The sequence below is a fragment of the Emys orbicularis genome, chromosome 25, assembly GCF_028017835.1.
Source record: "Emys orbicularis isolate rEmyOrb1 chromosome 25, rEmyOrb1.hap1, whole genome shotgun sequence".
NCBI lineage: Eukaryota > Metazoa > Chordata > Testudines > Emydidae > Emys > Emys orbicularis.
In genome coordinates, this window is record NC_088707.1 from 12,639,454 (window position 1) to 12,656,295 (window position 16,842).

Consider the following 16,842-nt stretch of genomic DNA (forward strand, 5'->3'; position numbering starts at 1 on the left):
CCATTTCCCCTCCGGCACTTGTGTTCCTGCCTGAATATCACTGAGCTCGAACCTCCCACAGTGCCGCCTCCTGCTGCCACCCCCAAAGCAGCAGCTCCAGCTCCTGTCCTGGAAACAAGTGGGAGCTGCTCTAGCAAGAGGTGTGGGCTTCCCTCACTGGGCACAGAACATGGCTCCAGCGGCCCATGGCACCTCTGGGCGATCACATGGAGCAGGACCTCCGTCCCACCCAGCCCACTGAGCCAAATAGCCCATCACCCACCCAGGACAACAACCTGCTCCTGCTGCCACTGAACATAATGCCGTGGCGCAAGGAGTAGCAGCCTGTGCTGAAGGTTCAAACACACAGAGGGACGTTGCACACTCAGCACATACTGGACGCCCTAAGCAGTGTGGGAACTAAACCTGCCAACCCTCAGGGAGCAGCAGTGGGGCTGCTCTGGACAGTCCATGGTGCGCTCTGTCTCTCAGGCCAGCGCTGTGTCGCTGTGACCCACACTCACTGAGTGCCCCACTCCCCCCTGCCACTCGTTTGGGCCCTCACCGGACATCATAGAGCGTGGCTCCCCGTCATCTCCCCAGCAGTGATGGGCTCACGCTCGGCACCGCAAGGCGTTTCCTCATCCTGAGAGCCATTCGCCTGGTCATCAGGGGGCGCTGCAGACCCACCCCCTGAGTCATTTCAATCCAGCGCTGGGAAAACCCTGCACTGACCTGGGACAGGGGGAGGGGGGGGGCGAATGCTGCTCTGGGAGACGCTTCCGCAGCTGTGCCCAGACCACACTGGGGCTGCGGAGCCTGTTTGGGTCGTTGGCTGGGTCTGTCTCGGGATGCCCATCTGTGACCCAGGGCAGAATTGGGCTCTGTGATGCCAGGACTGGCCGTGAGAGAGACCTGAGCCGTTCCATGGACGCCGATCTAAGGGATACGGACCCCAGGCCTGATGCCTGACACTCACCCACCTCCTGAATCGCTCTCCCCTGGGCAGAGGCCTCCCACCCCACCCCCGGCTTCACCCGCCCCAAAGAGCCATGTTTGCCTGGTGGGACTGAAATCCGTTACCTTTGAACCATCCCTGAGGGCAGGTAAATATTTGAGGGTAAACCAGCAAGGGGCAGTGACCTGGGGCCAGATCTCTGCATCCCTGGAGCTGACACCAAGCCGGCGGCAGCCTCACTGTGTAGGTGTCTGCAGTGCCTCTGTGTGTGTGTGTGTGTGTGTGTGTGTGTGTGTGTGTGACAGACTAGCCCTCTCTCCTCCCCCTCTTCCCAAACCCAGAGCTCCCTTGTGAGTCTCCCTGCAGGATCCAGCCAGTCCCAATCATTGCATATTCAGTGTGGATGGAAGAGACCAGGGCTGGAGCATGCTCAGCACAGATGCAATATACGGAGACTTTAGCGGCAAATATTCATAGCCTGATATTTTCCAAGGACAGAAGGGACCATTGTGGTCATCTAGTCTAACCTCCTGTATAACCCAGGCCTGAAAACTCCCCCAAAATAATTCCTAGACCAGATTTTATAGGAAAACATCCAAACTTGATTTCAAAATTGCCAGTGATGGAGAATTCATCACTCATGTTAAAAATGCTCATTGTATTTCCAGTCTCAATTTGTCTGCTTCAACTTCCAGCCATTGGATCATATTATGCCTTTCTCAGCTAAATTGAAGAGTCTGTTATCCAATATTTGTCCCCCGAGTAGGTGCTTATAGACTTACTGCTGGGGGAATTCTGCACCAAAAAATCCAAACTTCTGCACCAAAAAATCCAAAATTCTGCATATTTTTTGTCAAAATAATGCAATATAATCACACCAGTTTCATTTATTTGGTTAATTTATTTAAACTACTATACAGAAAAAAAATCACAAGAACTGTTCAGCATTTCCTAAACACATGAAAGTGAAGTTACAAATACTTGGTAATCAAGACCCTGCATTCCAGTTATAATCCTGGATTTTCATTTAAATTATCCGACTTTTATTTTGGTGTTTGGTGTTCTGTAAAGTAGAATGTCGCTTTAAATTGGTCAGACTTTCACACATAAAAGTCAGACAGTTTTGCTAATCACTGTCCTGCATTTTTTTTAACTGGATAAGTGAAATAGATCCTGAGCCGTAATCTAACCCCTTGTGCCCCTCTGGCTCAGGAAAAAAGCGAGAAAGCCCAGAGACCTTCCTAGCTGAGGATTCCGTTACTGTCATTTACAATAAGGCTCCTTTGCACCACTCTGGCAAGGGAAAGGAGCCTTAATTGACTAAGAATGGGAACAAACCATGGGAACATTAGCAGCCTGCCTGCTTAGTTGTTACATTTCTGCTCTGCCTCAGGGCCAGAGCCTGCTTCACACAGCCCTACGCCTCCCAGCCCGGGATGCAGCAACAGTGAGCAAGAGGGACCGAGTGTGTCTCTCACACTTGTTCGCATGCAGGCAGATGCCTAGCCTCACCCCCTTAATGCCTCTCCACGGACCCACGCCCAGCCTCCCTCCTGCCCCTGTGGTGATCTTCTCTCTGCTGCCGGCTGCTCCCAGCAGATGCGCCCAGGCTGCGGGGGAAGGGACACGTGTTCCACACAGATGTCTTTGCTCCCCCATTTTTCTGCGGGGGAGCCAAGAAATCTGCGGAAGGCATGAATTCTGCACCCCCGCAGAGGCACAGAATTCCCCCAGGAGTATAAACTGTAATCAAATCTCTCCTTAGCCATCTCTGTGGTAAGCTAAATAAATTGAGCTCTTGAGGATATCACTATAACGCAAAAAGAACAGGAGTACTTGTGGCACCTTAGAGACTAACAAATTTATTTCAGCATAAGTTTTCGTGGGCTACAGCCCACTTCATCGGATGCATGTTTCTAATCCTTTAGTCATTCTCGTGGCTCTTTTCTGAACTCTCTCCAGTTTGTCCACATCCTTCTTGAACGATGGACACTGGAACTGGACACCGTATTCCAGCAGTGGTCGCACCAGTGCAAATACTGTACAGAGATAAAATCACCTCTCTGCTCCTACTCCAGATTCCCCTGTTTATGCATCCAAGAATCACATTAACCCTTTGGGCCACAGCATCACATTGGAAATTCATATTCAGCTGATTATCCCCCACCACCCCCAAATCTGCTTCAGAGTCATCACTGCACAGAATCGAGTCCTCCATCCTGTAAATACGGCCGACAGTCTTTGTTCCGAGATGTGAACATTTACATTTTGTCACATTGAAACACATATTGTGTGCTTGCTCTCAGCTTCCCAAGTTATCCATAACTTATCAGTAACCTGCCTTCTTTGTTATTTACCACTCCCTCCATGTTTGTGTTGTCTGCAGTCTTTATCACTGATGATTTTAGGTTTTCTTCCAGGTCATTGATAACAATGTTAACTAGCAAAGGGCCAGGAACTGATCCCTATGCGATCCCCTGGAAACTCATCTGATCAATGATGATTCCCCATTTACAGTTACATTTTGAGATCTATCAGTTAGCCAGTTTTAAATCCATTTCATGTGTGCCACGTTAATTTTATATCATTCTTGCTTTTTTAATCAAAATGTCATGTGGTATCAAGTCAAACGCCTTATGGAAATCTCAGTACATTATATTGACAGTATTACCTTTAGCTACAAAACTTATAATCTCATAAAAACATTAAATTAGTTTGACAACATCTGTTTTCCATAAGCCCATTGCTAATTGGCATTAATCATGAGAGTCTCTTCTAATTCTTTATTAACCAAGTCCCGTATCAGCCACTCCATTATTGTGCCAGGGATCCATGTCAGACCGACAGGCCTCTAATTACCCAGGTCATCCCATTTACCTTTTTCAAGTATTGGCACAACATTAACTTTCTTCCAGTCTTCTGGAATTTCCCCGGTATGCAAGACTTACTGAGAATCAACATTAAGGGTTCAACGAGGTCCTCAGCCAGCTCTTTTAAATCTCTTAGATATAAGATCTCTGGACCTGTTGATTTAAAAATGTCTATCTTTAGTAACTCGTGTTTAACATTCTCCCCAGATACTAGTGGAATGTAATGAGTGTTCTCCCCTTCATATGATATGACAAATTCATCATTTTTTTCTCAAATGCAGAACAGAAATATTTATTGAACAGTTTTGCCTTTTTTGTATTCAGGAGTGGTGGCTGCTCCCTAAAAGTGGATGGGCCACCGGCACCGAACCATGGCCCCACCCCCACGCTTCCCCTTCCTCCTGAGATCCCACCCCCACACTGCCCCTTCTCCCTGAGGCCATGCCCTCATACTGCCATTCCTCACAAGGTCCCACCCCTGTGCTGCTGTTCCCCCTAAGACCACATGTCTTCTCGCTCCTCTCTGCCCCCTTCTCCCCCGTCGCTTGCCCTTACGGACAGTAAAAAGTGGGAGGGCATAGCTCTCCTACTTTTAAAAGTGATGGGGCCATGGCTCCCTGGGCCCCCCCCCTTTTCTGGCACCCCTGTCTGCTTTATTATTGATAATTCCACCATTTCATCTAGTAATGGACCAATACAATTTTTAGGGTTCATTTTATTCCTAATATACTTTAAAAATTCCTTCTTGTTGTCCTTACTGGCCATAGATTTCTTCATGTGTCACTTTGCTTCCCTTATCAATTTTCTACAGTTCCTAGTGTCTGATTTATATTCATTAATGTCAACTTCTGCTTTCTTCCCTTTGATATACATCATTTAAAAAAAATTATAGTTGCTTTCATGTGCCCTCTAAGCCAGGTCAGTTTTTTTTAACTAGTATGCTGCCTTCCTTGATTGTTGCTTCAGGGGCATCTAATGAAGTGTTCTTAAACAATTCCCAATTATCAGTCAGATTTTTCTAATTAAATTCTTCCTCCCAGCTGGCTTGGCTCATAATTGTTTTCAGTTTTGTGAAACAGGCCCTTTCAAAGCACCAAGTAGAAATATTACTGGTCTGGACTTTACTCTCTTGGCATATTGTAAATGTGATCAAGTAATAATCAGTTGTACATAGGCTACAGTTCATGGTTAGTTCTATGATCAGTTCCTCTTATCTCTCAAGGCGAGGGCTCATATAGAACACTCCAATGGCGGATGCAACACTTTTGAGTTAGGAAAATGTCATCAATGAGAAATTCCAAGGATGTTTTAGTACTAGTAGCATCAGACCTCCAGCATGTGTCACTCACATTGAAATTCCCCAGGATCACGCAGCTTTTTTTCCTACACTCTATCAACAGCTGCATAAGGAGCTGCTCATCCTGTTCCTTAGTGTGATTTGATGATCTGCCCCTGACATCAGCTAACCCCCCATCTTGTGCTGTATCGGTTAGGACAGGGATCCATAACCATAAAAGATCATTTTCTTCCAAGTTGTCAGAGACTCAGAAACAAGTCAGAGACACTCTACTGACCATGTGCAAATGGCAATTGTCTGTACTTTATAAACTAGCCAGATTTACATGGATTTTCATGGCAATAGGGGAAAAAATTCTCTTCCCCTAGCACAATCCCCCTGCCAAATTTTAATTCCAGGCTCCAAAGCATAGAAGTGCTAGAGCTCTTCAAAGAAATGGTCAGGAAAATGGATTACCCGTGTTAATGCTAACCGTGTTCTCAGAAATGCCTCAACTCGTTTTTGCTGAAAGTTACAAAAACATTCAACCCACAGCACAGCCTGAGCATGGAAATTTCATCCCTGGCAGTCCCAGTGTGGGAACGTTAGAAGCGATCGTGAATGGGGTTTTCATGACACATGCTCAGCAACCCCAACCTTCTTCTCATTTGCATTGCAGTAGTGGGGTCACTGCCAGAATCATAGGCGCCGACTCCATGGGTGCTGTGAGGCTGGATCACCCATGGAAAAATCAGCACCCACCAGCCGATCAGTTCCTCCCCCCTCCCTCAGTGCCTCCCACTCGCTGCCGATCAGGTGTTCAGCGGTGGGTGGGAGGTGCTGGGGAGAGGGGGAGGAGCAGGGGCGGGAAGAGGCAGAGCAAGGGGGCACGCTCGTGCGAGGAACAGAGGCAGAAAGAGGCGTGGGCATGGGCAGAGCCTCAGGGAGGGGGTGGAGTGGGGCGGGAAGAGTCAGAGTGAGGGTGGGGCCTTGGGGTAAGGGGTGGAGTGGGGGTGGGGCCTTGGGGCCGAGCGGGGGTTGAGCACTCCTGGGGAAAGCTGAAGGTCGGCCCCTATGGCTAGAACTCACTTTAACGAACTTGTGAGCAGGGTCTGACTGAGTTCTCCCCTAACAGCTTCCTGGGACGGGGAGAGACTTCAGGAGCAAACTGATTTTCCATGAACACACCTACTCTGCCCAGCTACCCAGCAGATAGAGCGGTGTTGCTCCAAGCCATCAACTCGGCTGGTGTTAGGTTAGAACTCACATTAGTACTGAATGCAGGGGTGTGAAATGCTGTTATCAGTGTGTTGTCATTATTGTATGAATAAAGGGCAGGAGAACTGTGCTTAACCTGTCTCCAATGAGGGGGTGCCCTCCGCTGAAAGGGCCTCGTTAAGCCAGGAGCTTGAATGCCAGACCCTGGAGAAAGTAAGAGGGGAGGGGACAGGTATCCCAGCCAGGAGATGTGAACTCTCCCTAAGGGTCCCCAGTCTGGTTTCAGCTGTTCCTCCCACCCTTCAAAGACAGAGCTAAATAGGCTCCATTAAGAGCCTTTTCTTATGTTAAAGTGCAGAAATGAGAGCTGAAATCACTTGTCATGAGACAGCATTTCTGCCCAGCCTGCAAAGAGCTGAAACTCACTAAGAGACTGACCAGAAGAGGTCACAGCAGACAGGCAGGTGACTGACAGTTGGCCGGGGAGCAGTGAGCCGGTGAATGAGCGGAACGAGCAGCTGGCGAGGCGGCCAGCCAGCACAAGTTCTCACATGGCAGAGCAAGCAAGGTGCCTTCTTCACGGGGTGGCAGGTGAACTCACACAGCTGCACCTCTGAACCCTGGGTCCTCACTGACCCGGACAACCACTGTGAGTGGGGTGGGGTGAGGGAGCAGAGAGGGGCACAGAACAGGAGCTGTGGCTGTAGAACTCAGGAACATGAGGCAGAAGGCAGAAGACTCTGCCCCAGGGACTCTGGGGTCGGCGTCCTGCTCACAGTTCTATGTCTATGAATCCTGCTTGTGGCATTTCCCCTAATTATTGTCAGGTGACTTCATTCATTAAACGTTTCCTTTCTACACTCAGACTCTGTGCTTGCGAGTGGGGCAGTATTGCCTCCCAGAGGCACCCAGGGGTGGGGTGTAATTTCCCCAGGTTACTGGGTGGGGGCTCGAGCCGGTTCTGCGTTGTTTTGTTGAAAAGGAACCTCTAGATATTGAACCCGGCCCTGGTTCCTGCCGGCCCCACCTGGCAGAGGGGTTACAAACTCATTTCTCAGCAAGCTCCTCCCCCCTGCTCCTCCCAGGGCTTTCCCAGCATCCTGGCTTCTGCACAACCACCGACCCCCAGAGGGGTCCCACCCCCTGCCGTGTAACCAATGTGAGGGGCCTCCTGGCCCACCTGAGCCTTTGCCAGGCAGCATCCTCTGACTCAAGCTGCAAGAACCTGTCAGAGCCTCGAATCCAGCAGCTGGGGGTGGAGGGTAAATATTGTCCTGGCTGCGTCCCCAGCCCCAGCCAGAGACCTGACACGACCCTTGTTTACCCTGGATCAAAGCGAAGCTCCAGCTCCAGAGTCTGTATCAGGGCAGAGCAGGCTGGTCTCCAGCACAGAGCGGGGGAGAGAGGGAGGAAGAAGGACCCAGAGGGGGGTGACGTGTGTGTGTCCCCTTGTGCCTGCCCGTCTGCCACCCCAGGAATGGGGGCCCCGGTAACCCCGGCCTGCCTGCTGCTCCTCCTGCACCTCACAGCTGGGACGTCTGCAGAGCCGTAAGCCCTGTCCGTGTCTGTCTGTCTGTCCACGTGGTGGGCGGTGCAGGGGGGTTGGAAGCAGCCGAGGGCACCGATGAGGGGGCTGCTCGATCCGAAACTGACGGGACAGGTCCATTCTCCCCTGGGAGCTCAGTCCCTGATGCTAGGTCCCTCCTGGGCCCCCCTGGTCCAGCCCCTCCCAGCGGCGGGGGAGGTTGGCTCTGGTTAAGGCAGTGACTTGGGGTGTGGAGAGCTGGGTTCAGTGCCGGCTCTGCTACAGACGCCCTGTGTACCCCCGGCCAGACACCGACCCTCTGACCCTCAGCTCCCCTCTGTACCATGGGGTGATGATCTGCTGCGGCCGCCTGCTCCCGTCAGCCTGTCACCTCCTCGGGCCACGGCCTGTCTCTGCCTGCGGGTCTGTCCAGTCCCAGCGCAGGGGGCCAAGGCTGGGCTGGGCCTCTAGGCACCAGTGAAATAGAACAGTAATTACCAACGAACCCAGTGCATTAAACGAACGTCTCAGCCAGAACCTGGGAGTGCCCCGAAGGTGCAAACACCGAAGGGTTCCTGCGAGAGCGGGTGGAGGCCCCAGGGTGCAAACTGGGTGGGGGTGGGGGTGGGGTTGTATCTAAGCCTGTTACTGCCTGCAAAGGGCTCAGGTGCTCAGTACAGCCCCAGACTAGCCAGCCCCCCCCCCCCCCCCCCGCGCCGTGCACAGGGGTCTCTGCTCACTCTCAGCGCCAGTAGCTGCTCCCTTCTGGGCAGACCGAGCAGCCGAGAGGCCGGGGATGGAGGGGGACTGAGCCCCTCTCTGTGCCCCGGGGGCACTTCCAGCTCCGCGGGAGGCAGACTGGGGCGGGGGATGGAAGGGGGGCCTTGCCCTGCCACTGACCTGTGCCCGTCGACTGAGCTCTGTCCCAGCAGAAGGGACACTCAGAAATCGGGAGTCAACCCCGGTCCTGGGGGAGGCTCTTGTCTGTCCCCTCCCCCACTGCCCCCAGTGCTTTCCCCTCCTCAGGCACTATGTGGTGGTGAGCCCAGCCGTACTCTACCACCCGCACACGGGGACGGTGTCAGTTGATCTCAGCGACCTCAACAAGACCGTCCGGGTGAGCGTCCGACTGAAGAGGGGGGATGGGCTCAGCGCTATCACCCTGCTGGAGAGAGAGGTCCAGGAGCCCCGTCTGCACGAAAACGTGCGCTTCCAGGTGAGCCCCCGCTTGCAACCATCGGCACGGCCCCGGGCACTGGCCATGGGCACGGAGCCCGTCAGCCCCGGGTCTGCAGCCCCAGCCCAGCCTCAGGCCCCGGGCACAGCAGGGCTCAGGGGACTGGCCATGGGCACGGAGCTGGTCACTCAATGGGCAGCTGTAGCCACAGAACTCGAGCCCATCCCTCAGCAGCGACAGGCAGGAGGGAGCGGGGATGGGGTGGGGGGTACAGAGAGCACCCTGGCTTCCAACTCCATCGAGCGCCCCAGGTTCATGCTTCCTCCCATTCAGGGCCCCCAGGCTGGGGAGGGGGTTTCCTGTGTTTGGGGGGCGGGAACAGGGACTCACAAACACCACTGCCCCCCCATGCGATAGCGGGTCTGCACCACGACCGGCCCGTTACCGGCTGTTGTGGCCTTGCTGGGGTTTCCCATCTGCAGGTTCCAGCCCCGTCCGGGGGGCAGCAGGAAGTGGCAGAGCTGCACGTCTCGATCCGGGGAGATGCCCTGCAGTTCTCTGAGCGGAAGAAAGTGCTGCTGCGGGCGCTGCAGCCCGGGACCTTTGTGCAGACGGACAAGGCCGTCTACAAGCCGGGACAGACAGGTGAGAGGGCAGGAGCTGCTGGAGGGAGTTTCCTGGGGCCCCATGCCCTTGGGATGGATTCCCGGGCTCTGGGGTCGGGCTGGGGGCCTAGTGAGGGATTCGGGACTGTCACTTGTAGGCCTCTGTCTGCACCCGGCCCCAGGGGAGAAGAGGCCCAAAGCCTGAGGCCTGTTTGGGGGCCTGTATGGAACCATGTGGGGGTCTCAGCCCGTCCTTGACGATGGCACAGACACTGCAGGGGGCACCGATCGGCCTCCCCGGGCAGCCTCCAGCCGACCAGGGCAGGGCCGTGACTTATTGGCAGAGGGCAGCGGGGGGAAGCTGGTGCTGCGCTGCCCGGGCTGGGCCCATTCTGTGGGTTCACAGAGGCCGTCAGTGCCCAGGGCATCCGGCTGGCACCTTCCCCAGCTGGGAATTCACAAAGACAAACCAAGCCGGGGCTGATTCCCGCCTCTGCCTCTGCTCCTTTCCAGTGAAGTTTCGAATCGTCAGTTTGGACAAAGATTTCGTTCCCAGTACCCGGAAGGTGAGAGCTGGGGGTGGGGGGCAGGTAACAGGGCCCTGGAGCACTGGCCACGTTAGGTTTGTCTACACCAGGCAGGCCATTAATCCGGTTTGAAATTGGACAGTCCTCTTCTTGGGTGATTTGCCCTCGTCCAGTGCTTGTGTCTGGTATTGGATGGGGGGTGCCATTTGGAAGAGCGCACTGCTCCGCCCCTGCTGGTGTGAACTCACACACACCGAGTGTGCGAGGTCACGCCAGCGGGGACAGGTCCACGCCAATCCTGGAAATCCCGGGATCTCTGGTATTCTGGGAATGCCTCAGCCGCCACCCTGGTCTTCACTGCTGCAGGGGGCGAGTCTCCCAGGGCAGGTTAACAGCCTTGCAGTAGCAGGGCTTGTGCTGGCCTGCTGAAAACAGCCGTGTGGAGCAGCCCCCTGGGCTACAGACCTAGCGCCTTGGGCAGTGGCCTCTGTTGTTTGCAGTCTCTTTACTGCGCAGAGAGTGTTGATTTCCCATTGCATGGAGCCGGAATGAGGGCGCTGGGCACCCACTGGCGTTAGTGCAGTCTGTGATTGGCTGTGGATGCCAGCCCCCTCCCCCCCCCCCCGGGGTGACAGTCATTAGCACCTTTCAGCCTAACCGTGCTGTGCGCTCTGAGTGAGGTGGCAGAATCGGGCCCAGTGTGGAAATACAGATTGACAGCTCCCCTCCCAGCCGCCTCGCCCGGGCACTGGCTGCAACGCAGACCCCCGGCCCTTAGACTGCCCCTTGGCAGAGACCCCAGCATCTCGCCCTGCTCCTCCACGCACACACCAGCCACCCACTGCCCTGTATCCGCCAACGCAGGGAGGGGGGCATGGGAGGGGCGAGGGCTCCAGCCTCAAGGGCTCCCCTTCCTGTCCCTGCTCTCTCGGTCACCCCCGCTGCTGTCCGCATGATCCCCCATGGCCCCAGAGACACCCCGGCCCTGGGGAGGTCACAGGCAGACCCGTGGGCAGTGGGGGGTGTTTCCTGTCCCTCTAACCAGCCATCTCCTGTCTGTTTGCTTTGCAGCTGCCCCTGGTGACCGTGCAGGTCAGTCTGTGCCTCTCCAGCCTCCTCCTCTTCCTGTCCGGCTCATCCGAGGGCCCCCAGGGGTGTTCAGTCGTGGGGATCCCAGAGGAGTCTGGGCTGTGACCACAGTGTCCAGCAATCCAGCGCTAGACCCCTCTGCCCTGCTGTGGGGGTGCAAAGGGTCCCAGAGCATAGGGCGTTTCTGGGCTGGGCCCCATGGAGGGCAGGGAGGGGACATTTGTGCCATCAGGTTACGTCCTCCCCACCCCGAGTTTGCAGCATCTGGGGCTGTCTGTCCGGGAGGCAGGTGTGTTTGAGCCTGGCTGGGATCCCTGCCTGAGTCGCTCAACCCGAATGTTCCCAGCCCCCGAACTCTGGGTCAGGCAGTGACTTGATCAGGCCAGTGGGGAACTCAGCGGGGAGCTCCCTTGGGAGCCTGAATGGGGGAAGGGCGGGGAGGAGGGAGGGTCTCTAGGAGCGGCTGGGGCAGAGGGGAGGGGTGGAGGTTTGGGGAGGCTGCGTGGGGAGAGGGGGGCAGGAAACATACCCACAGAGGCCTAGCACTGAGATGGAAACGGTCCCTACGGCAAGTTCCCTGGGCTTTGTCCAGGCTGGAGATGGGGTGTCCCTCGGGAGCCTGTTCCCCCCCAGAGGCGGTGCCCTTGGGTCAGGGCTGAGGGGCGCTGGCAGGGGCCCCCTTACCCAGCGGCTGCCTGATGGTGCCTGCTCCAGGCTAAGGAGAAGGATTTGAGCCCCGGGCATCGATCCAGCCCTGTCGGCAGCACGAGGTACTCGGGGGCTGCCGGGGAGAAGCCGTATGTGGGAGCAGCAGCTGAGCAGGCCGTGTTCTTGTGCCAGGATCCCAGTGAGAACCGCATCGCCCAGTGGCAAGATGTGACTCCACAGCAGGGCATCGTGGATCTGTCCCTCCCGCTGTCTGCAGAGCCGGCCCTGGGGACGTACACCATCAACGTGCAGAGGACGAGGTACTCGTTCAGCGTGGAGGAATACGGTGCGTAGTGGGTCCCAGGTCAGCGACCCAGGCCGTGGCTCCAGCACGTGGTGGGGGAGGGGGATTCCTGAGTCTCCCTGGGGCGAGGTGTCCGTGGGTCCCTGTCAGAGGGTCCCTGGGAGCTCATAGCCCTGGGACTGGCCCAGCCAGCTGCAAGCTCTCCTGGGCCTCAGCCACCCCATGCCCACTCCTCCCACAATAGGGCCCTGGGGGAGGGGGAATTCAGTCTCCCTCCCCTGCCCCAGTCCTGCCCCACTTTGCTCTAGGGCCCTGGGGGAGGCCTCAGGTCAGCGCGGCTGGGGAGATACAGAGCTGGGGATTTCACTATGGCTGGCCCCAGACACACCAACATCATGAGTCAGAACCATGGCTGTTCCATGTTTTTGGTCTGACTTAGGATTTCTGCAGCCCCCGGCCCCCGCCTCCCCCCAGTGTGTGTGGGAGGTGGATGGGGGCAGTTACCATGTCACCAAAGTTATCGTGGGAGCTGATCCTGGCTCCTGCTGCAGGAGCTCGCTGGCTGCTGGATGGGACGAAGCTTCCAGCTTCTCACCAACCCCCAGCATCTAACTCTGTCCCCCCAGCCCCACCTCAGCACCCACCCACATCGGCCCTGTGCCCTCCAGCCCCACCTCTGCCCAGCCTAGCACCTACCCACCCACATCTGCCCTGTGATGGGGGGAGGGATAGCTCAGTGGTTTGAGCATTGGCCTGCTAAACCCAGGGCTGTGAGTTCAATCTTCAAGGGGCCGTTTGGGGATTTAGTTGGGGATTGGTCCTGCTTTGAGCAGGGGGTTGGACTAGGGTCTCTTCCAACCCTAATATTCTATGATTCTAAGGTACTCAGAGCATCACAGCTAAATACATGGTGGAACAGATTGTTTAGCATAAGTAGGTAACCCACACTGTGAGAGACCATTCCAACCCTGATATTCTATGATTCTGTGCCCCCCAGCCCCACCTCTGCTCCTCCTGGAGCACAAGGGGCTCTTCACACAATTCCCCCACACCCTTCCCAGAGCGGGTGTTGCAGGGAGGGGGAGGGAAATGTCAGCGGCCCCCTCTCCATCCCCCCCCAAAAAAACCCTCCTCTGGCTCCTGCGGGGAAGGGGAGAGAAGAGCTCTGATGTCTCCCTTCAAACAGCTGCCACCTGCCCCTAAGCCCCCAACCGCCCCTCGCCCGAGACACCTGCCCCAGACCCTCCAACTGCCTCCCACCCCCACCCTCACCTCAGATACCTGCCCCTGAGCCCCTCCCCCCCCCATACTCCCACCCTTCCCCTACTGGCCAGTCCCCCATCCCCTGAGCAGGAGTGAAAAATGAAGCACCCCCAAACACCCCCCCTCCTTCACTGGCCCATCCCTGGGCTGCACATTCACCCAGCCCCAACAAATGGTCCCCTCCTGGGGCTTCTGGGCCTCGGAGCTGCCCAGCCAGCTCCTGTCAGTGTCCCAGGATGACCCAGACCCTGAGGGACAAACTGCCCTGGAGCAGCCCCCCGGCTCCTCTGGCCTGAGCCCAGGTGTGAATTTGGCCCTGTCTGGCCAGGCTGCCTGGCGGGGCCCTTCTGGGGACGAGGTCCCAGCCGAACACCAGCTCCCGGAGGGGAACAGCCGGGACCTCATCAGCTGGGAGAAACGCCCACGGCCCCTGGGCCCCCGTGGTCCCTGACATGTCCCCACTCTCAGCCCCACATGGACCAAGGCCCAAACCCAGGTCTCTAGCCCATGTCGTCCACTGCGGCCAGGCAGTGGGGGACAGAGGCTGTTTTTAAGTTTTATTGTCAGTGGGGTTGAAAAGACTCCTACCAGCTGAGGCTCCTGCTGCAGCCTCTTCCCAGCCCTGCTCCATTTCCGGACCCTTCCCCTTCCCAGCCCGGCCGGCAGGTTGGTGGGGGGGGGGCTGCAAGACCCGGGGAGAAGCTCCAAGGCCGAGGATCGCGATGAAGTCCCCGATCCAGGGCTGCAGGTCGGTTTCACCCCGACCCTCTCTGCCCCCCAGTGCTGCCCAAGTTCAAAGTGACCCTGGAGCTGCCCCCCGTGGTGACGGTGCTGGATGAGATGCTCCTGCTGCGGGTGTGCGGCCGGTGAGTGTGAAACCAGCCCTGCCGGGCCAATAAAGGGGGGGCAGGTACCGCCCTGGGCCTGACTCCCCTCCCCGGCCCCCTAGGCCAGGATCTGACCTGCTCCTTCCCTGCCTGCACCCCGCTCTGCCCCATGCTCATGGCCAGGCAGGGCTCCCTGGGGCTCTCACTCCCAGCCACATGACCAGCCTCACCCCAGCAGGGACCCCCCCCATGGGCAGGGGCGTTGGCCCCTTCCCCTCCCACTTACCCTCTCCCTCCCCTCTGCTAAACAGATACACCTCCGGGAAGCCCGTCCTGGGGAGGGTCCAGGCCAGCCTGTGTTCGGAGACACACCCATCATATCGCTGGTCTCCATCCGGTTTTTTTAAGGAGCCAAGCTTGACTCTGTGCACGGAGCTTACTGGTCAGGTGAGTGCGACTGGGGAGAGGGGAGGTACATGACATGCTGCTGGAGGAGGCTCCTCTCCATGTTTTTCTTACACTGGCCAGAGGGGGGCTGTGATTTCCCTTGGTGATGTTGGTGACATTGATGTAAAGCTGGTGTAAGTGCAGACGAATCAGGCCCTGGCTCCGTCAGGGTCCCCATCTGGCAGGCTGGGGGTGGGGACTGGCAGCTGTGTAGCAGGGCTTAGGGACTTATATGGCCCCCCTCACCACAATATCTCAGTGCCTCACTGATCCTCCTAGTCCCCGGGAGGCAGGGCAAGCTCCTGTCCCCATTGTACAGATGGGGAACTGAGGCACAGAGATGCTCGGGGTCCGTCTGCGCAGCAAGAACCCTGCGGCAGCATCTCCGAGCCCAGCTCTGCTGCCTGGGGCTTGCGCCGCGGGGCTAAAGGAACAGTGTAGACGCTTGGCTGGAGCCTGGGCTCCGAGACCCTCCCCCATACCCAGGTCTAGAGCCTGGACCTGACCGTCGACCTGCTGGTTTTAGCCCCGCAGCACAAGCGGGGTCAGCAGGGCTGGGCTCTGAGACTCGCGGCTGCAGGGTGTTTCTGCTGGAGCCGTACTCAGAGGGACTTGCAGGCAGCCTGTGGCAGAGCAGGGACTTGCCCCAAGGTCTCTCCAGACCTAGGCTAGTGCCCCAGGTTATGGGGCCGCCCTTCCTCATCATCAGCTCTCGTTAGGCGGGGGCAATGGAACGATACAGATCTCCCCGAATGCTCTCAGTCCCTGGGGGGTTAGTGGGGCGATTGGAATTAGCCAGCGTTACCACGACGATGGGGGACAAGCACCAGGGGATCTGTGATGGGCACAAGTGGCCAGGGCCTGTTTTACGTCTCATCCCACCCACAGCAGCTCCAGCTACACAGCGCCCCCTAGCGCCGTGCTGGGGTACTGGTGTCAGGGCTGACTCCAAGGTGAGAGCGCCCCCTGCTGCTGACTTCAGCCCCCAGATTTTCTTTGAGTGTCTCCCGGCCCAGCACTAACCAGGCCAAGCCCGATTAGAGACCTGCTGAGCTGACACCTGCGGGGCCTGGTGCAGAGCTGCTGCTAACGGGCTGTGATTCTCTCCCTCCAGACTAAGAGAAACGGCTGCTTTTCCAGAAAGGTGGGGACGGATCCTTTGGAGCTGTCCCACTCTGGCTACAGGATGAGCCTCCAGGCCAAGGCGTCTCTCGTGGAGGAGGGGACAGGTGGGATTGAAATCAAGCACACATGCACGCCCCCAGGCAGCCCCCAGCACTGAACCCCCAGGGGCAGAGGGGTCTCACTTGCACATGTGGTCATGTCATTCGTAGCCCAGCTGCTTTAGAGACAGGCCCAGAGGTAGCGCTGGGGGGTTGGATCTGGGGTTCTGGTTCAGCCCATCACTGGGATCGATCCCTCATGAGGAGCTCAGACCTGGGCACATTCACGCAAAGACTAAACACCCTCCCGCGAGTGGCCTCTGGCTGTGGACTGAGCTGGCAGAGCGGAGTGAAGGCCCAGCCTGTGTCGCTGGGTCCTCAGTCACGGCCTCAGTGACGTTAGCGCTTAGCGTTCAAAACTGCAAGTGCTAATCGCTTAGTAACGAACCCAGATAACTCCACATTTAACCCAGAAGAATCCTGATTTCCAGAGCGGCCGACATCCGTTTGGCTGAAAACTGTAACTGTGGGGTGGATACAACGTTACCCTCGGGTGCTGGCATCCTCGGGTGCTGGCATCAGCGATGGTGAAGTGGCTGGAGGAGAGCGGGTCCAGAATGGCAACGGGTCACTGGGCACTGCTGAAAACGGCCCTTTCTGGGGGCAGGCCCTGTGCCGAGAGGCCTGTGCACGGGGTCAGCTCTGGGGCCGTTCAGTAAGGAGCTCTCTGCTGGGGAAAGGGCCACAGAGCCAGGAGACTGCTGGCAAATGTCAAGTGGCTGGTTTGGGATTAAGCCCCAGGGGAAGGTGGATCTAAATTTTCTAGTTTCCAGATTCCCCAGGAAAATCCTTCTCCGCCCCCAGCCAAACCTCCCAAATTCTCCCCCAAATCACACCCTCCAGTCCATAGCGAGAGGGGGTAGAAATGGCTGTGCAGATTGTTATGGAGAGAAACTTGGGACGTAG

At 56.9% G+C, this 16,842-nt stretch overlaps 1 protein-coding gene across 1 annotated transcript in view; it reads left to right on the forward strand.

Moving 5' to 3' along the window:
- The first annotated feature begins 7,778 nt into the window (after positions 1–7,778).
- Positions 7,779–16,842, forward strand: part of LOC135894374 (alpha-2-macroglobulin-like protein 1) — a 47,194-nt gene continuing 38,130 nt past the window's right edge. The window contains exons 1-9 of the mRNA XM_065422433.1: positions 7,779–7,849; positions 8,853–9,042; positions 9,486–9,648; positions 10,122–10,174; positions 11,207–11,227; positions 12,065–12,218; positions 14,221–14,305; positions 14,578–14,713; positions 15,828–15,942. Of these exons, the coding sequence (XP_065278505.1) occupies positions 7,779–7,849; positions 8,853–9,042; positions 9,486–9,648; positions 10,122–10,174; positions 11,207–11,227; positions 12,065–12,218; positions 14,221–14,305; positions 14,578–14,713; positions 15,828–15,942 (988 nt within the window). The remainder of the gene's footprint in view (positions 7,850–8,852; positions 9,043–9,485; positions 9,649–10,121; positions 10,175–11,206; positions 11,228–12,064; positions 12,219–14,220; positions 14,306–14,577; positions 14,714–15,827; positions 15,943–16,842) is intronic.